This window comes from Podarcis erhardii (assembly GCF_964252035.2).
Source record: "Podarcis erhardii genome assembly, chromosome: 17".
NCBI lineage: Eukaryota > Metazoa > Chordata > Lepidosauria > Squamata > Lacertidae > Podarcis > Podarcis erhardii.
Window position 1 is genome coordinate 8,432,347 of NC_138515.1, and position 27,240 is coordinate 8,459,586.

At 45.7% G+C, this 27,240-nt stretch overlaps 2 protein-coding genes across 7 annotated transcripts in view; one reads left to right on the forward strand and one right to left on the reverse strand.

Moving 5' to 3' along the window:
• The window catches only part of TSPAN16 (tetraspanin 16), a 33,871-nt gene that overhangs the window by 4,271 nt on the left and 2,360 nt on the right, over positions 1-27,240 (reverse strand). Inside the window, exons 1-5 of one of the 3 annotated variants that reach the window (XM_081845589.1) lie at positions 17,626-17,786; positions 9,696-9,762; positions 7,656-7,862; positions 4,449-4,523; positions 2,835-2,942 (exon numbers count right to left, since the gene is read on the reverse strand). In XM_081845589.1, coding sequence (XP_081701715.1) covers positions 2,835-2,942; positions 4,449-4,523; positions 7,656-7,862; positions 9,696-9,752 — 447 coding nt within the window. In that variant the 5' untranslated portion in view covers positions 9,753-9,762; positions 17,626-17,786. Of the gene's footprint in view, positions 1-2,834; positions 2,943-4,448; positions 4,524-7,655; positions 7,863-9,695; positions 9,820-17,625; positions 17,787-27,240 lie in introns of those variants that run through there. The other 2 variants (XM_081845588.1, XM_081845590.1) reach the window with 2 other exon arrangements.
• The window catches only part of DOCK6 (dedicator of cytokinesis 6), a 101,862-nt gene continuing 97,066 nt past the window's right edge, over positions 22,445-27,240 (forward strand). For 2 of the 4 annotated variants that reach the window (XM_081844719.1, XM_081844720.1), the window contains exon 1: positions 22,457-22,574. In XM_081844719.1, coding sequence (XP_081700845.1) covers positions 22,531-22,574 — 44 coding nt within the window. In that variant the 5' untranslated portion in view covers positions 22,457-22,530. Of the gene's footprint in view, positions 22,575-27,240 lie in introns of all 4 variants that reach the window. The other 2 variants (XM_081844721.1, XM_081844718.1) reach the window with 2 other exon arrangements.

The following is a 27,240-nucleotide window of genomic DNA, read 5'->3' on the forward strand; positions in this document are numbered from 1 at the left end:
ACAGAGAAACAACCATCTTGTTTTATAGTAGCCGTTTTATATCGCATGCACATTCGAGATTGGGAAGCAGCCATTGAACAAAAAAGAAATGCTTGGGCAGGGACACCCAATTGGGTGCCCACCCAGATGTGGACTACAAGTCCCATTAGCCCCTGTCAGCATGGCCAAAGGTCAGGGATGATGGGAGCTGGAGTCGTACAACATCAGGAGCGCAAACTGATCTAAGGAGAGCAGTTGTGCAGAGCAGCTACCTGCTCTGTTGGCTTAAGGCAGGCACCCCCAAACTCGGCCCTCCAGATGTCTTGGGACTACAGTTCCCATCATCCCTGACCACTGGTCCTGTTAGCTAGGGATGATGGGAGCTGTAGTCCCAAGACATCTGGCGGGCCAAGTTTGAGGATGCCTGGCTTAAGGTGTACTCGCATTACTGCCTTAAAGTGCAATGAAATTGTCACCCACATCATGTTTCACAGCTCTGCCACCCCCCAGCTCTTCACAAAAGCACAGCTTCAATTTATTTCTGTCTGTGTTCGCATCAGGGGATGCTGTCAGGGCAGGAATGCCTTTATCCATTGCAAAGGTGTGCACACCTTGGCTATTTGAATTAGGAATGACCTAAGGACTCCAATCCTTGTGAAGCTGGCTTGAGAAACAACACATCAAGCTGCAGTATCTTAATCAAAGTACAGTCATACCTTATGTTACGTTTGCTACAGGTTGCGCGTTTTCAGGTTGCGTCCCGCGGCGACCCAGAAATACTGGAGAGTTACTTCTGGGTTTCACTACTCGCGCATGCGCAGACGCGCAAAATGACATCGCGCACATGCGCAGAAGCGGCGAATCGCGACCCGCGCATGCGCAGATGCGCTGAGGCGGGTTGTGATCTTTTCAGGTTGCGAATGGGCCTCTGGAACGGATCCCGTTCGCAACCAGAGGTACCACTGTACAAGATACATAAACATTTTGGGCAACGTCCTGTGGACATGGCTTAAAAAACCCAGCACTGGAAACACAAGTGAGTGCACAGTAAATGGAGGTGTTGATTGATTGATTGATCTTTATTACGGCCATTGGCCCATTACACGACAGTTTCCCATACCAACATATTATACTTAAACCTCCAATTTTAAAATCGCCAAAACTTACAAAAGACAAACAGGAACCGAAGCAAAACAAAAACAAAGACAAAGACCACCATCATACATTACAATAAATTTTTAACCTATACATCACCCTCTGCTCATAAATTAATCAAGGATATCAATGGTGATATCGCCTAAAAACATAGATCATGGTTTAAAACAATGGTGATATCACCTAAAACATAGATCATGGTTTAAAGGGGTTATCCGAGCCACACAGGAGACCGTTTCTCTTCTTTAGGGATAGGACGCTGATCAAGAATCTGGCAACCATGAGTGATTTTAGGGGGTCATCATCAATTAGTAGATATCTCAGTTTGGTTTCAATCGTATCATCGGCAATTCCCTTAAGATATTGAGCAAGAAACTTGCTCCTGGCCGGTAGGTGAAAAGCACAGTCAAAAATTATGTGATGCAACGATTCCGGTGCCCCACAATTACAGTCACATAAGAGCGATATCTGTCCATTGGAGAATCTATTTCTCAGCACGTTCGATGGGAAGGTGTTGAATCTTGCCTTTACAAAGGCATATCTATGAGCTGAGGAAGTTAAGGAATTCAAATAGTTTGGGAGCCTTAAGAGGGGTAATAAACCAAGATTTAGAGGTGAGCAGGTACCATTGCCCAAGACCATTTTCTGCTGCAAGTCCATCTAATGGAGGTGTTGTGAACACAGCCTTAGTGTTGCAGTACAGGAAGCGTCAAGAAGGAAGTTCTCTGTAATTTTTATTTTTTTAAAAAAACACACGTGTTCATCTTCCTTCAATCACAAAACTGGTTGCACCAGCTGTTCAGATGATAGTTGAACTGCCACAAAACCCAGAAGGAGACCAGTTGAGTACTATCTGTTAGGGAGTCATTCATCCAGAAACAGGGAGAAGATTCCAGAACAGTCATATGTAAGTGGGAGTGGTACTCCAGGCATGCGCAGCTTCAGCCGGAAGTGCCAATAAAACAACTTTCATTTTCGATTTTTGCAGGCGACTGACCAACAGATGCCTGCTGCGTCATGACTACCTATAGATGCTGTCTGTCTGTGTCTTGCTGTTCATTAAAGAGGGACTGAAACTTAAGTACAGTATGCCGTTACAGCTGTTGCTATAATGATTGTAAATAGTGCTACTGTAATGCGTTTATGAGATGGGACGCAGGTGGCGCTGTGGGTAAAACCTCAGTGCCTAGGACTTGCCGATCGCATGGTTGGCGGTTTGAATCCCCGCGGCGGGGTGCGCTCCCATCGTTCGGTCCCAGCACCTGCCAGCCTAGCAGTTCGAAAGCACCCCCGGGTGCAAGTAGATAAATTGGGACCGCTTACCAGCGGGAAGGTAAACGGAGTTCCGTGTGCTGCGCTGGCTCGCCAGATGCAGCTTGTCACACTGGCCAAGTGACCCGGAAGTGTCTGCGGACAGCGCTGGCTCCCGGCCTATAGAGTGAGATGAGCGCACAACCCTAGAGTCTGGCAAGACTGGCCCATATGGGCAGGGGTACCTTTACCTTTACCTTTAATGTGTTTATGACCAGTCAAGCAATAAATCACTTGACTGAGTTTTATGGCGTCCACAAAGCTCAAGGCACATTTCAAAACATTTCAAAAAGTATTTGGAGGCTCTTTCAAAACCTCTGTCTTACAACACCAGAAATTAGGATTTATCCCGAGATAGATGGGTGCCCCCAACAACAAACTTCACTCACCTCTTTCATTGTTGTTGCCCAAATGCCTGTGATGTCCTCTTGCTTGCCGTAGTCCTCTTTTAAAGTCTTCAGGGCCCAATTTTGCAAGTGCTCAACAAATATATCTGCCTGCAACCAGGAGACAGGTGAATAAGAAAATCATAACTTCCATAAAAAAACATAAAACCAGGACTTCCTTGCGCTCATGTTTTATACAATAGGTTAAAACTGTTGCCTGCCCTTCTTCTCTGACACTGGATGAGTTATGGAAGTCATGGAATGTTCACAAACATGCTGAATGCTGCGGATGTAATGAAACAGAATGTTGGGGGTAAACACAGCTTTAGGAATAGAAAGATCAATTTGGCTGAAGAAAATAGTGCCCAGCCAAGAGGAGTGCTGTAGCAGGAGGGAACACAAATATAGGGCGCACTTGGAGGCTGACAGCTAGGAAACTAATTGGGGAGGAGGCCCAGAAGAAGAGAGGCTAAAGGACTGGGGAGACAGCAGGAAGTCAGGAACCACAGGAAAAGTTGAGTGGATCATGCACAGAGTTGAGGGACTGACAGCACTCCCAAAAAAGAGGAGACATGGGAAAAGGTTGACAAGACCTTTCTTGTTCAGGAAGGACTATTTAATGTTGGCAACAAGTGAGAGACCTTGCTCTGCGTTTCATCATTTGCTGTAGCATCATCTGAGCATGGAGCAAAGACGTTTTTGTTTTGGTGCCCACCTTATGGAACTTCAGTCCACAGGAAAATACACTAGACCTTCTAATACCCTCTCCTGGTCCACAAATAACAACACTTTGGAGGTCCCGAGCTTCAAGGAGGTTAGATTGGTCTCAACTAGGGCCAGGGCCTTTTCATCACTGCCCCTGATGTGGTGGAACGCTCCGTCACAAGACACTAGGGCCCTGTGGGACTTGACATCTTTCCCCAGGGCCTGCAAGACAGAGATGTTCCGCCTGACCTTTGGTTTGGACTCGGTCTGACCCTTATGTTTCCCTCCCGTTATGGTCTTGATTTATCAGCTACTTTAAAATGAGGCTGCATTTTAAATTGCACTTGAACCTGTATTTAAAATTGGGTTTTTTTCTCCCCCCCTCCCCTTTCCCCCCTATTATGTTTTTACAGTGATTTTATTGGTGTTAGCCGCCCTGAGCCTGGCTCTGGCCGGGGTATAAAATATTATTATTATTATTATTATTATTATTATTATTATTATTATTATTTAGCTTCTGCTGTCTACTAAGTGCCACTCTTTGTTGCTTATGCTAAGGGGGTGCTAACCCTCCCCCTTTCGAGGGGCAGACTTTTGTAATATGGTGTACTGAGCAAGGATAAAATTTGGCACCCTTCCCCCTCTCCCCTTTCATACTGTGCATGCTTTCGTCCACTATATCATAGTTTTGCATACTCTTGTATCACCCTAAATCTGGTGCTGCCCCCCCCCCCCGGCCTTTTTCAGAAGCTAGTGGGACACCTTAATCCAGAAACAATGTGAGAATTAAGAGGTGGTGTTGTGTTGCCTCCTGCTGGTAAACAACACAGATTCTACTTCTAGTCAGGGATCCTTTTGCCGCAAAATTCCAATTGCAGAAGCCACAAACTCCAGATGCCAGCACTGACTTACCACAGAAGAGAAAAGGAGCACCACGATAGCACCGGCCACTTCTGCTATGAAGAGAATCAGTATGACCACAAAGAACTGGAAACAGAGGGAAAGGGAAGAGGAATCCACAATCAGCAAAAAAAGAGAAAGCTCATAAATGCCAGGGGAGAGATCACCTGAGGTGGCAAACAGGAGGGTGCTATTCAATTAAAGTTAAAATGAAACAAAGTAAGAGGTTAAGTGATTAAGTTAATTTTATGAGAAAATCGGTTTTGGAAAACTGTTACAATGATATACATTGGAATTCAGCCAGCGGGATTTGAAGAAGTCACTTAACAATGTTACTAAGATTGGATAAAGTACAGTTAAGATGTATGGTTGTTTGTCTGTCTAAATTTTTGGAAAACCAATTAAAAAAAATGAAAAAAGAAAAGTTTTCACCACTTAATTTGAAAAAAACATTGTTTAGAATGCCACCCAGCTTCTAAACTATGGTTAATCTTAGCTATGTAGAAACAAGCCAGCTTCAGAATCTTATGGTTTTGAGCTGCCTCGTTTTAAACAAAGATACACTACAATTTGTCTGGGGGAAGAAAAACGTTGCCATTCATTTTCACCAGCTTCCAGGCTCCTGCTTGTGGCCGCGCTGGGAAGGGCTGGGGGCACATAAACCCAAGTCAGCTTGTTCGCGAAATGTTAAACGATGGTTTAGCATAACACCCACAGTTGCCCATTAAGTCATCTATAAATTATGTCTGACCCTTTACCTCTGAAGTTTTAAAACTCTGGTGGTTATATATTATGATCTTTTATAAAGAACTTAGGTTAGAGAGGCCTTTGTACCACTTATGAACATGTTCAGTGAATTCAGAGCTTCAAAGGAAGTAGGTTCACCGCCCACCTGACCAAGGGAGTCTTGTTAACATTGGCTGAATCTAATTAGTTCAGACCTCCTGGGAGCCAAATGTGGCAGATCCTAAGCTCTTCTTTCAAAAGAGTCTATGTGCACCTACGGAAAAGGTCAGATTTCACTCATTCTCAATATAACTGAAAGTTTAAAGGTGGTTCTGAAAGGGGAGCCTTATATCACAAATGAGTCATAAAGACCAGGTTTTTCTGTGACAAGTTCCTTCCACATTTGCACATTCCTGGTTTTTTTTAGCCATGGATATTAATTGCTATTCCGCTATGCCATCCCTACCAACAAGTGAAGCTTAACAGAATATACCTGGGCTGTGTTTTTTAGACCCTTCCTTCAATCACTCCTTCCCCAACCTCCAGGAGAATTTCTCTGTTCTGGGCATGCACGCATGCAGGTATTTCTGTACGTGTAAGTGTACAACCTTTTTTTAAAAAAAATCCCTGGAAGTTCATAACAGCAACCATTACCAGCTTTGGTTATCATGTTTCACACTGGGCAAAAATCAGGTTTTTGTGGGAGGGCAACATCCATTTCTTTTTTACTTTTACTTTTTAATTCTGATGTTTTATTTGACTGGTGTAATATGAAGCCCCCCCAAGATGCACTAACACGTTTTCAAATTGGCAGTGTATTTTGGGTTATTTTTACATGTCAGATTTTTACACGTCAGATGTTTCCATGTCCCATGGAAGGGAAGTGGGTCTTAAATGTAAAAAATGTATAGGCTGACATTTTTATGATGACTACATCAGGTGGACTCCGTGAAAAACATGTGCATTCATGAGCAACACTGATTCCACAAAAAATACTTCCACATGAAAGCACTCCAAGATAGCTGAGCATAGCACCATCAACCTTTTGCTACCTTTTACAGTGGTACCTCGGGTTACATACGCTTCAGGTTACAGACGCTTCAGGTTACAGACAGAACTTTGCTTCAGGATGAGAACAGAAATTGTGCTCCGGCAGCACGGCGGCAGCAGGAGGCCCCATTAGCTAAAGTGGTGCTTCAGGTTAAGAACAGTTTCAGGTTAAGAACGGATCTCCGGAACGAATTAAGTACGTAACCAGAGGTACCACTGTATTCTCCTGTTCAACAACTGCCTGTGCTGGTTGATGGATTTCATCTCTTGCCATGCATCATATACATTCTTGATTTAAAAGAACTGAGTGGTGACATCCATGCTAAATGCTCTGCATGTTACTGACCTGAGAGGAATGTGTGCAGGGAAGCCAGGGAGGACTCCTGCAAAGATCAGGAACTGCAGGGACCAGTGCTTTTTTCTGGTAGTATGCAGTACCAGCAACCCCCCCCCCCCCAAATCAGAGCCTCACATCTCTTTCCCAAAGCCCGCCCAACTTTGGAAAGGAGGCAGGAGGGCTGCAAAATCTCCGGTCAGACATCTCTTGCCACTTTCACAAAGCCTGGGAAGCTTTTGCCCAGCTTAAGGAGGGAAGCGCAATGCTCTGGCAGGGTCCGAGTGACAGTGGCAGAGGAATATCTCTGGCACCCAGAGCAGCGAACAGGCGGGGGCATGGCTGGTGCGCGTCGTGGGGGCGTGGTGTACGTCACAGGGGCGAGTGGCGAGCAGTGTGCGTCACGGGGGGGGGGGGCAGACGCAATGGCATCCCCCAGAATGGCACCCGGGGTGGACTACTCCCCCCACCCCCACGTTCTTCTGCCAGCGCCAAGAACCTTTCCTTGTGTGGCGCATACCGGCGCCTTTTCCCCCCTGGAAAAAAGCACTGTCAGGGACCTTGTCCAAATGCATCAACCCCTTAGGAGCCCCTAGGCAAGATGGCATATTGGAGCTACTAGCTCAGGGCTCAGAAAACTTTTTCAGCAGGGGGCTGATCCACTGTCCCTCAGACCTTGTGGGGGGCCGGACTATGTTTTGAAGAAAAATATAAATGAACGAATTCCTATGCCCAACAAATAACCCAGAGATGCATTTTAAATAAAAACACACCTTCTACTGATGTAAAAACACCAGGCAGGCCCCACAAATAACCCAGAGATGCATTTTAAATCAAAGGACACATTCTACTCATGTAAAAACACACTGATTCCCGGACTGTCCGCAGGCCAGATTTAGAAGGCGATTGGGCCGGATCCAGCCCCCGGGCCTTAGTTTGCCTACTCGTGTACTAGCTGCTGCTAACACTCAGAGACACAACCCAGATGCACAAATTTCAGTCAGAATGTGCAAAAGCCCTTGTGTAATCCTGTAGCCAGGCAGAAGTTCCATGACACCCAAGCCTGGCCCTGGGAGACTTTCCTTCCCAATTTTAATTAGGGCACTTACCACAAGCAACAGGCATTTGCTTTCCTTCACGGCCCCCCAGCATCCCGTGAAGCCCATGAGAAGTAGGAAGGTGCCAACGGCAATTAGCAGGTAGCCCACGTTAATCAGCTGCATTAACTGTGGAGCTGCAGCTCCCAGGACCTTCGCAAAGGAACCGCCGTCCACTTTCACCCAGATGCCGATGCCCAGCAAAGCCAGGCCCCCCAGCTGGACAGGCAAGGGAGAGAACAGAGGTAAGAAGATGCCATTTCTCATCTAGGAAACTGTCATTCTGCAGTTCACTCTGCCATTCCGTTAGCTTTTATACATATAAAGCGGTTTCCAGCTTCCTTAACTCTTAACATCCACTTACAGATAGGTAGCCTTGTTGGTCTGCCATAGTCAAAACAAAATAAAAAAATTCCTTCCAGTAGCACCTTAAAGACCAACTAAGTTAGTTCTTGTTATGAGCTTTCGTGTGCATGCACCCTTCTTATAGAAGGGTCTGGTGACTTCTGTTTCGGTGTATCTGAAGAAGTGTGCATGCACACGAAAGCTCATACCAAGAACTAACTTAGTTGGTCTTTAAGGTGCTACTGGAAGGAATTTTTTTATCTTAACATCCACTTTTGAGGATGTTAACATGTTAAAACATGTTTCTAATCACATGTTCCTGCCAACCTAGCAGTTCGAAAGCATGTCAAAGTGCAAGTAGATAAATAGCTACCACTCCGGCGGGAAGGTAAATGGCTTTTCTGTGCGCTGCTCTAGTTTGCCAGAAGCAGCTTAGTCATCCTGGCCACATGACCCGGAAGCTGTACACCAGCTCCCTCGGCCAATAAAGCGAGATGAGCGCCGCAACCCCAGAGTCGGCCACGACGGGACCTAATGGTCAGGGGTCTCTTTACCCTTTACCTAATCACATGTATGCCAGTAAATACAGGGCTTTTGACATCTGCAGGAAAAGATCTGCAGGTAGGAGAGGGGGCTCAACCATTTTTCCACTGGCCAATTCTCCCAGGCGAATTTCCCTACCTATGTTTCCCACACAGCTTGCCTTTTTCTCTTGGCCTTTGTGTCCAGTTGAGGGGGTGCAGAAGACAATACAATAAGCCTGGGGGTGCATTTGCATTCCTTCCTATCACTATTTCTCCCCAGTGAATGCTCCGTTATAAAAGACATATGCAGTTGAATGGAATCGTGTGGTTTTGTCTTTGCAACATTTAAAGGTAAAGGTAAAGGGACCCCTGACCATCAGGTCCAGCCATGACTGACTCTGGGGTTGCAGCGCTCATCTCGCTTTATTGGCCGAGGGAGCCAGCGTACAGCTTCCGAGTCATGTGGCCAGCATGACTAAGCCGCTTCTGGCGAACCAGAGCAGCACACGGAAACGCCGTTTACCTTCCCGCTGGAGCGATACCTATTTATCTACTTGCACTTTGAGGTGCTTTTGAACTGCTAGGTTGGCAGGAGCTGGGACCAAGCAACGGGAGCTCACCCCGTCACAGGGATTCGAACTGCTGACCTTCTGATCGGCAAGCCCTAGGCTCAGTGGTTTAACCCACAGTGCCACCCGCGTCCCTTTTGCAACATTTAGCGGTGCCCTTAAAAAATCATGGAATGTTTATGAATTTGTTCCACTGCTTGGCCCACCCCGCTGTGCCATCCTGGGCTACCATCCACCTTAAGGTAAAGGTAAAGGGACCCCTGACCATTAGGTCCAGTCGTGACCGACTCTGGGGTTGCGGTGCTCATCTTGCTTTATTGGCCGAGGGAGCCGGCACACAGCTTCTGGGTCATGTGGCCAGCATGACTAAGCCGCTTCTGGACAACCAAAGCAGCACACAAAAACGCCGTTTACCTTCCCGCTGGAGCGGTACCTATTTATCTACTTGCACTTTGACGTGCTTTCGAACTGCTAGGTTGGCAGGAGCAGGGACCGAGCAACGGGAGCTCACCCCGTCACGGGGATTCGAACCGCCGACTTTCTGATTGGCAAGTCCTAGGTTCTGTGATTTAACCCACAGCGCCACCCGCATCCCATCCACCTTGCATACTCACAAATATTATGCCGTTGAATACAAACATCATCACCTTCAGAAGGGAGAAGCAAACCATCTTTCTGCACCTGTAGCAGCAGAGATGAAGCCATTGCTTAGCCATTGACCAGTCCTGAGTTTGTCATCTAGGTGAAGAGACCACAGAAGAGCCGACATTTGCACAGGTAAGTAATGCTGGCTTTGGCTAGGTCAGCAGCGACTACGTCTACTGGCTTTGGACAGGAATAAGTTTTGGAAGGTTAACTACTCATCCCACCCCCACCATAGGAGCCAACTCCTAGAAGCTGAGATCTCGCCCCCCATAAAATATTTGACTGAGCCGGGGGGGCCCTAAAATTGATTGCCATTCAAGTGGCATTGCCATTCAAATGGTGTGCATGAGCCGTGACATGTGATTGATTGTGCAGGGTGGGGCTTACCTGCCCCCCTATTTTATTCAAGTTAGCACCCCTGACCCCAACCCAACATCTTCCATTGCTTGTATTTTATGGTAAGATAAGGTTAAAATAAATTAAGGCAAATTGAATGACAGAATATAGTACAGTATTGAAAGATGGAAGGATTTGCTGACTTAATTGACAGGTTAGGTTTTTAAAGATAAATTATTTAATTGAAAATTGAATGCTACTAGGTGAAAATGTAAAGTTACAATATATTTAGATGAACTATCAAGATAAAAGAAAAAAATGGGAAGGATTTGCCGAAATTATTAATTGAACTAGAATACAAAAAAGGGAGGTGTGAGGAGGTCAGGGAAACAAGTAAAGGAAAGTTAAGATATGGAAAGGATGACGTGTGGTTTCTTTTTCTTTTTTAAATTGTTTTTATACTATTTTTACTTCTTTTTGTGTGTATTTTGTATTTTTTGTTCTTTTTCTCTTTCACATTTTTGTAACCTTTTCAAAACTTCAATAAATATTTTTTTTAAAAAAACACACAAACATCTTCCATTGCTTGCTTGCTTGCAAATCAAGCAACCATTCCCCATCTTCACCCTCCTACTGCAAGAAATTTGGAGCGAGGTGAGAAACATCAGCACTTACTAGTGAGAGTGGGTGTTTCCTCTTCTTGAGCATTTGTTTTCCTTCCTATCTGGCCACTTTGACCCTTTCTTCTCCAGGAGTGCAGTGGGGGAAAGGTTGAGTCCCTAAGCTGCTAAGCTGCCCACCACTAGGTTAGCTGCCCATACATGTGCTTGCTGGGTTAATTGCAGCTTCCTTCTGAGGCAATTCTTTCAGGATGCTGAAAGGGATGAAGCTAAGAGAATAAGCAAATCCCATGCTTATCAGCCATTGACCACAGTCCTGAGATTGTCACTGCAGTTGTTTCATAGTGAAATCGCAACGGAGTTCCAATCTGCTGCATAGACCTCACCTGATATTTGCCATTGGCATGATGGCCAAGAGAGGACCCAACATTTAATGTTTCTTTTATTTTGCCACGTGGTTACTTAAAATAAAATTTAAAAACCAGCAGGGTGAAGCATCAGCCAGCCCTGTGGTGTTCTGCTCATGAAGAGTTTTCAGAGGCAGCTGCTTAGCTGAGCACCCGCTAGTTGTGAATCTGCAGTTTATTTTGAGGGATCCGCAGCTTGGCATTTGTAATGCTAATCAGTATTCCAAAGCAATTCTCTGAATCTAATTTGACAATTATAATTAAATCTGAACTTGACACTCAAGTTCAAGGGGAAGCATATGCCTAGGGGCTGAGGGGGTCCCCAATAAAATATTTGAGGGGATTCCCCCCCCAGTTGATGGGCATTGCCATTCAAATGGTGTGTGTGCACCACATCATGTAATCAATTATGTGGTGCAGGGCTTGCCTAGCCCCCCCCAATATTTTATTCAAGTTGGCACCCCTGCAGGGAAGGACGGATGCAGGATAAAGAAAAGTATTAGTGGTGGCAAAATTGAATATTGCTAGCAGTTAGAAATAGGGGGAGTGTCTCCACCCCCATCGTTCTGCCCGGACATTGAGGTCCAGCGCCGATGGCCTTCTGGTGGTTCCCTCACTGCGAAAAGCCAAGTTACAGGGAACCAGGCAGAGGGCCGCCTCAGTAGTGGCACCCGCCCTGTGGAACACCCTCCCACCAGATGTCAAAGAGAAAAATAACTACCAGACTTTTAGAAGACCTCTGAAGGCAGCCCTGTTTAGGGAAGCTTTTAATGTTTAATAGATTATTGTATTTTAATATTATGTTGAAAGCCACCCAGAGTGGCTGGGGAAACCCAGCCAGATGGGCGGGGTATAAATAATAACTTATTATTATTATTATTATTATTATTATTATTATTATTATTGAGGAAATATGTCTGAATCACTCAGCAAAAGGGGTTGCAACCACATCATCCACTGAGCAAAGACACAAGCGGCAGGAAAGGCCCTTGATGGGAATGAACATGGGAACAAACCTTCCACACCAGCAAGCAATGCTGTTTGGGGACATACACACACACACACACTGCTGAGTCTCCAGTATCACAATGTTGTGACTACAACTAAGACACATAGCACGTCGGGCGGACCCAATCTTGATGAGTTATGTTTTCGTCTGCAAAGTTGGTAGCAGAGGACAGATGTGCCCAGTTACCAATCAGACAGGATTTCAGCCACTCTGTGGTGGGAACAAGAAAGTTGGCTATGCGGGTGGTGCTGTGGTCTAAACCACTGAAGAAGAAGAAGAAGAAGAAGAAGAAGAGTTTGGATTTGATATCCCGCCTTTCACTCCCCTTCAGGAGTCTCAAAGCGGCTAACATTCTCCTTTCCCTTCCTCCCCCACAACAAACACTCTGTGAGGTGAGTGGGGCTGAGAGACTTCAAAGAAGTGTGACTGGCCCAAGGTCACCCAGCAGCTGTATGTGGAGGAGCGGAGACGCGAACCCGGTTCCTCAGATTCCGAGACTACCGCTCTTAACCATTACACCACACTGAGCCTCTTGGGCTTGCCGATCAGAAGGTTGGTGGTTCAAATCCCCGCGATGGGGTGAACTCCTGTTGCTCTGTCCCAGCTCCTGCCAACCTAGCAGTTTGAAAGCACGTCTGGTTCCGTTGCACCAGAAGCAGTTTAGTCATGCTGGCCACATGACCCGGAAAGCTGTCTGTGGGCAAACGCCAGCTCCCTCAGCCTGAAAGTGAGATGAGCGCCGCAACCCCATAGTCGCCTTTGACAGAATGTAATCGTCCAGGGGCCATTTACTTTTTTTTACTTTTTGTCACTGAAAAGTTGGTCAAGTGACATCACTGCTATAGCCACTCCCCAGTAAGTTTGTCAAGGCCTCCCTTTTCCTTTTGACCATGTCTTGCCACACCTGTATTCATTTGGTATCCCTTCCCTGGGATTTCCAACCTGCTACAAACCATTTCAGAGCCAGGGACGTTATACCAAGTGCCTGTGTAGCTGTCTGCACACATCAGATTAGTTATCACGTATTGACCTCCTACATGCTTAAAGGTAAAGGTAAAGGGACCCCTGACCATTAAGTCCAGTCGTGGCCGACTCTGGGGTTGTGGCGCTCATCTCGCTTTATTGGCCGAGGGAGCTGGCATACAGCTTCCGGGTCATGTAGCCAGCATGACTAAGCCGCTTCTGGCGAACCAGAACAGAAATGAAAAAGATGTTTAAGTACACTTTCCTGAAGAAACCAGAGGCCTTTCTCCTGGGTATGGTCAGCCATGTGGTGTTAAAGAAGGACAGAACTTTATTTTTATATGCCACAACAGCAGCAAGGATCCTTATTGCAAAGTATTGGAAGACATCAGATCTACCCACTCTGGAAGAATGGCAGATGAAAATGACAGGCTACATGGGACTCGCAGAAATGACGGGCAGAATCCGAGACCAGGAGAAAGAGACAGTGGAAGAAGATTGGAAGAAATTTAAGGACTATCTTAATAAATACTATAAGATTAATGAATGTTAGATTGACATGGATTTAAAATAATGTGGTTTTCAGAGACGACGAGTATGAAAAAGAATGGAAGTGGTAAAAAATATTTGGGAAATAAGGGTATGGATTTGCTGATGGGATAATGAAACTAGAATACAGAACGGTGAGGTATGAGGAAGTCGGAGAAACTAGGTTAAGAAAATAAGGTTTGAAAGTTATACTTGTTGTCTTTGTTTGTGTCTGTTTTTATTGTTGTTGTTGTTTTTTCTATGTCTTTATTGGAAAAGTTAATAAATATTATTATTATTAAAAAAAAAACAGAACAGTGCAAAGAAACGCCGGTTACCTTTCCGCCAGAGCGGTACCTATTTATCTACTTGCACTTTGATATGCTTTTGAATTGCTAGGTTGGCAGGAGCTGGAACTCAGCAACAGGAGCTCACCCCGTTGCGGGGATTCGAACCGCCGACCTTCTGATCGAGAAGCCCTAGGCTCTGTGGTTTAACCCACAGCGCCACCCGTGTCCCCTCCTACATGCTTATTGCACAGCAACTCGGAAAGCAAGGCAAACAGCTAAGTTCTAGCCCTCACATGTGTCAAGCTCCCCATATCTTCCTCGGAAGATTTCTGAATGGTTGTAATAATAATAATAATAATAATAATAATAATAATAATAATAATATAATTTATTATTTATACCCCGCCCATCTGGCTGGGCCTCCCCAGCCACTGTGGGCGGCTTCCATAGAAACCAAAAATACACTAAAATATCACACGTTAAAACTTCCCTGAACAGGGCTGCCTTAATATGTCTTCTGAATGTCAGGTAGTTGTTTATCGATTTGACTTCTGGTGGGAGGGCGTTCCACAGGGCGGGCGCCACTACCGAGAAGGCCCTCTGCCTGGTTCCCTGTAGCTTTGCTTCTCGCAATGACGGAACCGCCAGAAGGCCCTCGGCGCTGGACCTCAGCTTAAGACCCCCTCAGTCAAGGCTGCAGTGGCTGTACCTAAATCCAGGTACATTCCAGGTACATTCCACATGGAATGTGTTGGTTCTGGATTGAGGTCTCCAAGAGGGTGTGGACAGCTTGCCACCAGACTGCTGGCAACAACAGCATTTGCTGCTTTGCTGGGCCATTTTGCCAGCGTCCTTTTGTTGCTCAGCTTGGGCCCTTGTTTTCCTTGTTGCTGAAGACAAGCCGAACCTGTTGCTTAGCAGCACAGCAGCAACTGTTCTTTTCTCGGAAGTGCCTGGCTTTGGTTTCTCAGAGGAATCTCCACCAGGAGCCTTCGCTGCTGAGCTCACTTGATGCATCCTGCAGAACAGCAAGCAAAAGCCTCAACCGGGTGCCTGGCTTGGAGGCCTGACAAAGGAAGCGTCCTTTCCCAGGGTTCTCTGCAGGGTCTCTTGACCCTGGAGAGCCAGTGTGGTGTAGTGGTTAAGAGCGGTAGACTCGTAATCTGGGGAACCGGGTTCGCTTCCCTGCTCCTCCACATGCAGCTGCTGGGTGACCCTGGGCCAGTCACACTTCTCTGAAGTCTCTCAGCCCTACTCACCTCACAGAGTGTTTGTTGTGGGGGAGGAAGGGAAAGGAGAATGTTTGCCGCTTTGAGACTCCTTAAAGGGAGTGAAAGGCGGGATATCAAATCCAAACTCTTCTTCTTGGAGTGGAACTATGCATTATTTTATAGCATTTTATTAATTACATTTCTAACCCTCCCACGCTCCCAAAGGAGCCCAGGGCAGCAAACAGCAGTGGTAATAACAATGCAAAGAAAGACAAAATTCAAATGTATTTAAAAAGGTTTTAAGAGCATTTAGAGGCACCACAAAATAGCCACATCACAACAGGAAGGTGTGAATCAGGGTCAGTGGGGTGTGGCCTGGGAAGAGTGGGTCCAGCTGGTATGGGAGCATGATTTGGGGAGTCCCTGGGCAAGACAGGCAGGCTTCGGGGGCTGCGTTTGGGGCAGAGCTTCCTCACCCCTAGCCTAGGAGATTTTGGGGGCTACCACTGCTAGTTGTCAAAACTACTGTTCTTCAACTTTGGCTCCTTGGCCTGCATATGAACTATTCCACAGACTCTGACCCAGCCTTCCCTTCCCCTGACTTAACATTCCCCTAACTTGCATTCCCCTGATGGACTCTTAAAACACCTCACTAAACCCACACAAATGTCAACCCTTGAAACTGCTACTGAGAGAATTACATATCTGCTCCTTGTTATATTGGGTCTGTATGGGATGACTCAGTGATAAGGCATGCAATCCGGTCAGGACCAGACTGGGCACTAGCTGAGGGCCCAGTGGTTTAGAAGTGTCCTTCACTGGCCCATCGCAGCTATGCCATCATTCATAGCCCTCCCTGCTGGACCACTGGGTGCTTTTCAGTGGTGGCTGGTGAATGGCAATGCCCATCAACTTTGGGGGGAGGCAGCACCCTCAAATATTTTTGGAGGAGCTGAAGACCCCTTGGCCTCTAGAAGTTGGCTCATATGAACCTAATAGAATCTATGGGACAAGATTATAGTTCCTCGTTCCTAGTTTGTTATCTGTGTAAGAGCTTGGAGCACAGCTCCATTGGAAAACTTAAAAAGGAACTGTCCCCCTACAAAAGCTTTGGCCCATTGCATATTGCCATAGCCAGAGGATTCTGGCCCAAAGCTTATTGTGGGGTGCACAATCCAGTTCTTTATCCATGTATACATATCCAGGCTATAGTAGACATGAGATGCTGTGCTTGATGGTATCTTGTAACTAAACAAAGCACTGGGCCAAACACTATTCTTTGTCATCTGTAGAGGACTCTCTCCTGTAGGAGGGGTATGATATGGAGCGGCCCAAACCCTAGTTTGGCTTGCACACTCCCAGTTACTTATTTGTAAAATGTCATGTGCATCCAGGTGTGCAAAAGCAATTATTTTCACTGCTGAGAATGGTTGTAGATCTCAAAGGGGAAGGTCTGCCAGTTATGAAGATATATGATATGAGGGGGACAAAGCTCATTTTGGGGTGCAGGTACATATAAACCTCAGTTCCTCATGAAATATCCCTGCTGAGTTCTGTTTAGAACTTTTATGCTGACTAATCACCAACTTTCGCTTTGTAGCTAGAAGTCTAAAGCTGCAACGGTTGACTGGGCTACACAATCATTGACTGAAGTCTTAGTATGCAGCAAGCAAACATTAACCAAACTCTGACGGAAGAATAATTCTGGACAGCAAGTCCTCAAGCCTGATCCCATCTATTTGAAGAAAGAGAGGGCGCGTCTCTGTGAAACTGCTAATCTTTCCCCTGAGCCAGCTAGGCTTAACCTAAAGCACCCCAACTACTTCATTGATTCCCCAAGTTAGACCAGACTCTGAGAAAGGAAAAGACCCTGAGAACTTCAAAGTAGGGCTGCTTGATTTGCACCCCTCACTTCTACCTGTTTGAGCTGCAGAAATCAACAGGTCAAACTTAACAAAGGAATGTGATGAACATTATCACCTGTTAATATCTGCAGATAAAGCTACTATTAAAGGCACATCTACAGGGGCTGGGAAAGAAGCTGGTAACTCTACTTGAGAGTTGGCAATCTCACAAGCACCTTAAACTGCTCCGGAGGCCAGATACTGGTGTCAAGAAACACTGACATACCACATATCAGCTCAGTTTTACAGCCCTCCCCTGCTGCCATCTGGGTGGGGGATAGCCTTGCCTTTATTAACCAGCTTCTGATGGGACCCCCATCCTTAGGTAAAGGAAAGCAGTTATCCCTGTGATAACAATCCATGTCAACCAGAGATCAGATTAGATGTAGGACTGGGCAGACTGGGTACTATGCTTTGAATCACAGTGTCCAAGCAGCTATTTCACTAAAATTCATTGGCAACTCCTGCTGATTTTTGTCTTATCATACAGCTCTTAAACATGGAGGTGCCTTGCTGCCCTTCTTTCTGCCAGGGCACTCTCGATCTGGCCCAGCACGTCTTTCAATAGAAATTCAACACTTTGCACTCATTTCAATGTATCCAGGTGAAGCAGCTGTTCTACTCAACTTACCTTTAGATGGTTTTCAGCTATGAAATGTGCCGCTGTGCCCCCAGCACCTCCTGTGCTTCTGGTTTTCAGGGTGTGGCCAGCTACTTAACAGGCACCCATATTCCTGCTGCCTAGAGCTGTACTTTCTCTCCCTGCCCTGCACCTGGTTCTGCGACAGTTTTGTCTCTTCTCCTCTTTGCTCCTTAACTCCCAGCCTGGGAAGAGGGAGGCGATTACATAGCAGTCCCAGGAGATGAGACAGTTCCTTAACCCTTTACGTATTTTCAAAACCCAAGGAACTGCTGGTTTATATTTGCGCCCAAGTGGCTTGGCTATCCCCAGAGGAGCTGCACCCAAATATCTTATCAGACTCTGGAAATTCTGGCTGTTATTGCTCACATTACAGCTATAGACAATGTCAAAGGTGCTTTGTAAATATATGAGCACAAGAGGCCATAGGTGCCAACTTGAACAAAATATGGGGAGGGGCCTCTCCCCCTCCTGCTCTTCTCTCCCCACACCACCTTCCTCCGCTGTGGGGAGCCAAGCCAGGAAAAGAGGGGAGCTTCCGGCTAGTGGGGAGGTAGCTGGCCACGGTTGTGAGGGAGGAAGTTGCCAACTTGCAGAAAATATTGTGGTGTATGCACCCCCCTAAACATTTTATTTGGGTGAAGGGCCCAGGGCCCTATAGAGTCAGTCCCTATATAAGAGGCACCTTGACACCCATATAATGTTACAATCAAAAGGCGACACACAAGTTGTGGTTAAGATGCATTCCAGTTTGTCGTTTCATGCCTCTGTGGTAGATAGATGCCATTGTGGAGTGTGCTCTGCATCACCACCAATGTAATGATGACACAGGGTGTTCCTTTTAGGGTAGTGTTATAAGAAAAACAGCTCCCATTTCCTTATGGGGTATCCAAGAGCCCGTATAGTCCTTAGGTAGGTTCTCTTTCAGTAGGAGAAAATAACAGAGACCAACCCGAGAATATTGAGAAGCAAAGCAGCTAGTAAGCATGATCTTTATTAAACTGTTGCAACAGGGTCCCCTGCTCACCCCACACAGGGAGGGAGGAGAGGAACCCAGAACAATAGTGTGCAACTATTTGAAATTGCCCACCCTGTAGCTCAAGACCACCCCCAAAAACATCATACATACATCACAGAAGGAGGCGGTCCGCAGCAGAAATACATCACGGGGGGGGGGGCAGTCTACTACAGAAATCCTGTCCGCCAGGAAACCTGACAATGGTCAATCATTGCTCTACCTGGGCAGGCCTGGCAATCTTTTGTGATGGTAAATGCTTTAAACCAGGTCACAGGCTCACACAGGCTCACCCTATTCATACACACATATCTGAGGTCAGTTTGGGAGAGTCAAAATGGTTTCAAGATTGATCTCCTGTACTATTTCAGACACATGGTTTATATACTTATGTATGTGTTTGCATTGTAAATTTATGAACATTTTATTTAGATAGATAGATAGATACACCGACCTTAGAATTCCTATAACAGCAGAAACTTCCAACACCCCATTTTTAAAAAGGATGTTGTGGGGAAAACTCATAATTTGAATCCTAAATGCTAATTGGGCATTTATACATATGGAATCCCCTATAACCAAACTAATATCCCAGGTAAGGAGGAGGAGAGCATGAGAACCAAGCTTTGTTACGAATAGAGATGGAAAATGATTTACACACAGGCTTCTGGTATAAAAAGTAAAACACCTGACAACCTGGATTTAGAAAGGGAATCAGAAATGCACAGGTGTTTCAGTACACACCTGAATGACTGCTGCTGGGGATTTCTCCACCCTTTCAACCATTTTTTAAAAATGAAAATAAATATGACAACTGAACTCAAAATATATTCTAGTCTAGGGAGTTCTTTAACATATATTCTTATTTTTATAACTCATATTTAAAACTGTTAGTAAAATAGTACATGCAATTTTACTTTAGATACAAGCTTAAAAGAGCTGTCCTGAAGCTTGCATACGTGTGAAATTTAGTTTTCACAATTCAAATGTTTTTAGTTTAACAACTTGCATTTAAACTTGAACATATTAACAAACTTTGATTCGGATCCCATGTAATTATTTATCTATCTCTGTCTACAAGTCTACAAGTTTTACATTTGACTGACTCTTGCTATGTGAACAATTCAAAGCATTTTAATGGTTAAGTCTCCATCTAGTGGAGACATTTGACTTGAGGCAAACCCTAAGAAGAAAATAGAAACAGAATTGTGTTTTTTTGAAAAATAAGTTTAAAAGATGCCAGCGATCAAAACTTAGGCCCAGCTCTGAAGCCATGAACTGAAGCTTTAATTTGGATAATTAGATAAAGTGAGAAAGAGTGCTCAAAGGCAGGGTCTGCTTGATAAGTCTCCACTAGAAGACATGCTTGTAAAAAAAATACCTCAAAGCGGTTTACACAAAGATAAAACAACATAATCGAGAAAACATCACAACCATACTTTTAAAACACACAAAAGTTAAAATACTAAAGCAGATTAAAATTACCTTGGCTTTCTAAGCAGCTGGGTATTTTTCTCTAAACAAGAGTTTTTTTAGCAGGTGCCGAAAAACGTACAAGGTGCCTCCTTGATCATTTACTTTGCCAAACCTTTATTAGGCATTACAAATATAGGGCATCATAAAACATCCATATATACAATTTTTAAAATATATACACATAAACAGCCATGTAAAATATGTAATAACGAGTATTTTCATTGGCGATTCTCTAAGAGATACTTACAGGTACCACTCTAAGAGATACTATTGACAAAAACTAAGCCACCCTTGCAGTTACTTCCAGGTTAAAGTCAGACAGATAGAATCTGATACTTTCATTGTGCCCTGATGTTAGAGACCTGCTTGAGCTCTAATAGACAGGGAGTTCCCAAGTGCTGCCACACTAAATCATCCTGTTCTTACAAATGCAGAACAGTCATTACGTGGCACCTGTAGTAGCACCAATTCCACCAATCAAAGCAGTCGAATGGGTGTTATGAGGGGTAAGGCGATCTTGTAGGTAAACCGGCTCCAGGTTCTTATGCGGTTTACATGCTAACAGTAACGTGGCACGGTAGCAAATCAGCAACCAGCACAGACCTCTGAGCACGGCTGCTACACGCTGACAAACCCTGTCCGCAGTCGTGCTGCAGCATTCTGTGCCAAACCACAGCTTCTGGATCAAGAGCGATCCCAGGAAGCTGAGCCGAGCGGGCGCAAAGTCATAATAAATTTAAAACGGATTTTGTGTGTGCAAATAAGAAATATGGGGGGGGGGGGAGACTAAATAAGAGCCAGTGTGGCACGATGTGTTGGAACATATGACCTGGAAGATAGCCATGTTCAAATATATAAAAGGATGTCACATAGAGGAGGGAGAAAGGTTGTTTTCTGCTGCTCCAGAGAAGCGGACACGGAGCAATGGTTCCAAACTACAAGAAAAAAGATTCCACCTAAACATTAGGAAGAACTTCCTGACAGTGAGAGCTGTTGGACAGTGGAATTTGCTGCCAAGGAGTGTGGTGGAGTCTCCTTCTTTGGAGGTCTTTAAGCAGAGGCTTGACAACCATATGTCAGGAGTGCTCTGATGGTGTTTCCTGCTTGGCAGGGGGTTGGACTCGATGGCCCTTGTGCTCTCTTCCAACTCTGTGATTCTATGATTCTATGATTCTAAGAGCGGGGTTCAAATCTCCACTCAGCCATGAAGCTCCTTCAGGGACCTTAGGCCAGCCATCTTTTCAGCCCAACCTACCTCACAGGGTTGTTGTGAGGATGAAATGAGAAGAACCATGAAATGAGAAGAACCATGTGCACTCCACCTTGAACTCCTTGGTATGTGTATATATGTGTGTGTGTGTACACCCACCCACCCACCCCAGTGCTTTTTCCTGGGGGGACGAAGGGGTACACATACCCCTAAACATTTTGAAAATCTAAGTTTGGCCTCATTGAGGGGCAGTATTTCAATATGAGTAGGAAAATGAGAGTACCCCAAACATTTAAGAAAAAAAGCAGTGTGTATGTATGTATGCCTATCTATATTTATGTAATAGGGTATAAGGCAGTACAGTGGTACCTCTGGATGCGAATGGGATCTGTTCCAGAGCCCCGTTCGCATCCTGAGCAGAGCGTAACCCGCGACTGCGCGTCGCAATTCACCACTTCCGCGCATGTGCGTGACGTTATTTTGAGCGTCTGCGCATGCACGAGCGGCAAAACCCGGAAGTAGCGCGCTCTGTTACTTCCGGGTCGCCGCAGAGCGCAACTCGAAAATACTTAACCTGAAGCTACTTCAACCCGAGGTATGACTGTATATAAATTCAATATATAGAGCATTTATATACCACCCTATACCTGGAAGTCTCAGGGTGGTTCACAGAACAAAATCAAAATATATACAATATTTTGACTATAAAACTTGTCCTCTCGAAGGGTGCCCTATAACCAGAGTCCGCACCTGCTCCTGCGAACCCTGCCGCCTGAGGCAGCTACCTCAGCGCGCCTCTAGGGTGGGCCGGCGGCCCTGCCACCGAGGCAACCTGAGGCACCTGCCGCCGGGCAGGATCCAGACTGAGGGAAGGAAAGAAGGCCGCCCCATCCTGCCTCGCGCCGTTCCCGCCCTCCCTCAGGCAACGATCCCGAGGCCGGCGGGAGAAAGCGAGCGAGGGAAAGAGAGAGGCTGGGGTTGCCTCGGCCTCCTCAGCCGCCAGGGGCGGCCCTGGCCTCCGAGGCGGGGCTTCGGGGACGGGGTCCCGCCTCCTCCTCCTCCTGCTCCTCCTCGGCCGGCCGCTCCTTCCCTGGCGCGAGGCTGCGCCGGAGAAGCGGAGGGGCGCCCAGGCACCTTCTGAGGGAAGCCACCCCAGAGCCGAAGGCGCGCCGGGCGCGGGCGACGCCAAGGCGGAATGGCGGCTGCGGAGCGGAGGGCCTTCGCGCACCGCATTAACCGGTGAGGGGCGACGGGAGAGAGGAGGGCAAGCGAGGGGGAAGGCGGGCGGCTTCGCGCACCAGCAGCCGAGCGGGGTCGAGGGGATGGCGGGGCTTCCTACCCCGGGGCTCAGCGGCTGGCGAGCGGGGGGGGTGAGGGTGGCCAACCCGACCCCTCCCTAAGTCGCTCAGCTGTTGGGCAGCGGAACAGGCTCCCACGAGAAGTGGCGGACTCGCCTCCCTTGGAGGTTTCCAGGGATGATCTGGTTGAGATTCCTGCATTGCAGGGGGCCTGGACCAAGTGATCCTCTGGGTCCCGTCCAGCTCGACCCTCCCATATGTTTCCAAAGGTTCCCTTGCCTTTGCATTTCTTTTTCTCCTTCCACACTCCCGGAAACAAACGAAAGCCCAACCTTGGGAATGCCCATGAAACCTGCTAGTCCTCCGAAAAGTGGCTGGGGAAACCACATTATTATTATTATTATTATTATTATTATTATTATTATTATTATTGCTATTCCTCCCTTGCCTATATGTATGCCAGCGCTAAGCTGCTTGCGGTTCATTGGTATGTTGCGGGGGAGGGAGGAAAGGAATAGAAACTAGTCCTCAGGAAATTGTTCCTTGCCTATGCATGCTTCTGCTAAGACTTTTGGGGTTGGCTGGTATGTTGTAGGGGAGGTAAGTGTGGTTCAAAAGACTGACCATCCCTGATCTTGCCCTTTTTTGTTTCTGCTCTGAGTGCCACTCCATGGGCTACCTGAATGGATGCTCTAGTTACTAAGTTACTCCAGTCTTGGGGTTGTATGTACAAAAGTAAGGTCAAAGAGGAATAAGAACAGTGAGCCCATCCATCCAGACACGATCACTTTCGGTATGGGTTCAGTCCTGGAGGGGTGTGTGGCTGCTCTAGGTTAATTCATGTGCAACACAAGGATGCAATCTTGTGTGCTCACTTGTTCAAATTCAGGGTGTCTGCTGCTGTTTTCTTCATTCTGTATCTTGCCCGAAGAATTGATGCTTTTGAATTAAGGTGCTGGAGGAGACTCTTGAAAGTCCCATGGACTGCAAGAAGACCAAACCTATCCATTCTTAAGGAAACAGCCCTGAGTGCTCACTGGAAGGACAGATCCTGAAGCTGAGGCTCCAGGACTTTGGCCACCTCATGAGAAGAGAAGACTCCCTGGAAAAGACCCTGATGTCGGGAAAGATGGAGGGCACAAGGAGAAGGGGATGACGGAGGACGAGATGGTTGGACAGTGTTCTTGAAGCTAACAACATGAGTTTGACCAAACTGCGGGAGGCAGTGGAAGACAGGAGTGCCTGGTGTGCTCTGGTCCATGGGGTCATGAAGAGTCGGACATGACTAAACAACAGCAGCAGCAACAACAACACAGCTTACAGAGTAATACAAAAGGCCAGGTCTCTATCCCAATCAGTTTACACATTAGCATTTTAATATGGGTGAGGCCACAGATGTAGCAAGGGTTAAACAATACAGTTGTACCTTGGGTTACATATGCTTCAGGTTACATATGCTTCAGGTTACAGACTCCACTAACCCAGAAATAGTACCTTGGGTTAAGAACTTTGCTTCAGGATGAGAACAGAAATTGTGCTCCAGCGGCGCGGCAGCAGCGGGAGGCCCCATTAGCTAAAGTGGTGCTTCAGGTTAAGAACAGTTTCAGGTTAACAGACCTCCGGAACGAATTAAGTACGTAACCAGAGGTACCACTGTACATTTCAAAGCTGAATATATATTTTAACGACAAATGAGTGGGACAGTGTATGTAACTGTTAAATGCATTGCCGCGCTCCCTTTCTTGTTGCTGTTCTAATGGCCTCTTCTTCATCTGTACACTCCCATTTTTCCACCAGAAGTAGTGGAACAGAGCGAGGGCTTGATTTGCCTTTCAAAAGAAATATACTTCATGGTGGAACAACAGCCCTACAAACAAGGGTACAGCAGATTATCACCTTTATGGGGGTGGAGGCAAAACAGATTGCCCATTCTTGTGAAAGATGAATGTGTAATCTTCCATATTCCCCATCCTCATAAAGTGAAGCTACTTTGAATTGGTTGAATTCACATGACAGGAGCAGTAGGGAGAGAGACAGACGGACATACGGTAACTTTCAGGGAGGTAGAGTGCGAGACTACCAGAATCAGATTATAGATCTTCAGTGTCAATCTGCTGTACTCATTCTGATTGATAGCATGGCATATATTGTACACTATGTACCTTAATTTTTCCTTTTTCTTGGAGTTAACTGGGGATGAAGACATGGTATTCTCTTTCACTCCATCTCTGCTCTACATACATAGTTTAAAAGGGTTTTTTTAAAAAACAAAAACAAATGGGAGCTTCTTAGCAAGTCAAGGCAAGAGTAAGCTTTTAATAATTAGCTTCAAGTTTTTAAAAAGCTGGAAACAAGTAGCTTTTTAGCAAACGAAGCACATGCATACATTTGTTTGAAGGGAAAGTTTTTCTGCAAACTACTAAAAATGTGTATGTCCATACTATACTGGGAGCCTGAATATGAATGAATGAATGAATGAATGAATGAATGTATAAATAAATAAATAAATAAATAAAGTGTTATTCAAAATCAAGGTTGTCCATATACTTCAGTGTGTGGATCTGTGAAATAGGTAGATGTTTAACGATATGAACCTGTAGGATATTTTTCAACAGTGAAATAGTTGATAGTAGAATATACTGTTGCTTAATTAATTGTAATGGTCATTTTTATTATCTGTTTTGAGAGCTAGTATAAGATTGTGGTTAAGAGAGCTGCTTGAAGTCCTACCATTGCTACAAACTTACTAAGCATCCTTAAGCAAGTCACTAGTCCTCAACCTCTGTGACCTTTTGTGGCTTGCAGTGGGGGTGGGGATGTAGGTGATCATGTGGACCCTAACCCCCCCCCCCAATAGATAGCCTTTTCCCACTCTGTTCTCCTCCCTTTTTTGGTTACAAATGTGCCCACATGCTGTAGCACTCATTTTGCTAACATAGTGAATGACTCGTAGCTCAGTTGGTTAGAACATGGTGCTGAAAATGCCAATGTTGTGGGTCCATATGGACCATCTGTATATTCCTGCATTGCAGGGAGTTGGACTAGATGACCCTCAGGGTTCCGTCCAACTCTACAATTCTATGAGTCTGTGATTATATGAGTAGAAGCTCCCATGAGTCTACTAGGAGAATCTGTCTGCTGTGTCTCTGCATGATACACTGTTCTGGCCTTGTCCTTCTATTCTGAAAACACATTCAGATCAGTGACTTATTAGGAAACGCAGAAAGATGAGAGTGTATACTCTTACAAACTTTTTGAGCTGCAGACTTGGAATGTGCCTCCAATTATAATTCAGAAAAAAGTGTACTTCAGCTATCAAAATGTGAGGGGCCCTAGCACAATGACATAGAGCCTCGTTTGCAAGCAGGTCGTTCCTTTGCATCTGCTGGTAAGGGTGGGAAATACCCCTGTTGGAAACCTTTTGAGTACTGGACATAGTGCTAGATGAACCAGTGGCTTTAAGGCAGCTCATAAATGAGTGTTAATGCTAATTGATGGTTCGGATTCTCAAGTCTCATAATTTTAACAGTGATAACCCCTCCCCCAAACTATCCCGGTGAACTTTTAAGCGGATGGAATGTTTGTTACTATTGCTATACTGTATTCTGCTTATAGATGTTGGGTTATAAGTGTAGCATCATTTACCTTTGTATACTCATTGCGTTACTTACCTGCACTGACTTAGCTTCACAGAGCATACAGTAAATAAAGAAAAAAGAAACAGAGAGAAAGTAAGTGAGGATGCTTTAGTTGGATGTGAGCCACTTTTGTTTGTGGGAAGATTTGAAGTACAATCTTGTGTGTGTCTATTTGGGAATGAATTTGATAGCTGATCGGCATTCAGCTATATTGCTACACATTACAGACCAGCCTTTCCCAATCTGGCACCCTGCAGATGTTTTTGCGTCCAACTACCTTCAGCTCTGCCAAAACATCTGGAGGGCTCCAGAGTAGGGAAGACAGGCATATATGGTATTTTCAGGATCTTGCAAGTCTAACATCAGGGCAGAACTTTTAGTCTTGGATATTCGGAAGCTGTCTTTGGAAAATACTGAAATGCAGCACATTTCTAGCTCTGTGGAGGACAAATAGACTGTGCACAGGCTGACAATAGGTCTCAGTTTTTGTGGGGACGAACCTTTGCCTGGGGATTCTGAGAAAGAAGAATGGTTTCTGTAATTATAAGGGCTAGAGGTCTGGAGCTGGAGGCTTGCCAAGAAGAAGCCCAAATGCATATTAAGCTGGACTTTAACACTGAAGAGCAAGGAGAGAGAATTTTGCTTTCAGATTAGCAAAGCTAATCTCTTTCTTGAGGGTGTCTGCCTGAATAAGCCTAAGACTTCTCAGGAAGCTCTCATGTTGCAAGCGTGGGAGGAAACATGTTTGTGGGAACAGATCCTTAGTGGATAAGTAGCAGCGCATGCTTAAATCTCAGTCCCATCCACCCTCTGCTGTTTGCAGTGTGTTTTATGGAAAGGAAGGAAACAGTATCTTCCTTTTGATGGGAGGAGCCTTGGCAGATGTGCTGTGATTTTTCTTGCATGTATTCCCCCCCCCCCCCATTTGCTTCCTGCCTTTGCTCCCTTTTGACCGCTCACTGGAAAGTT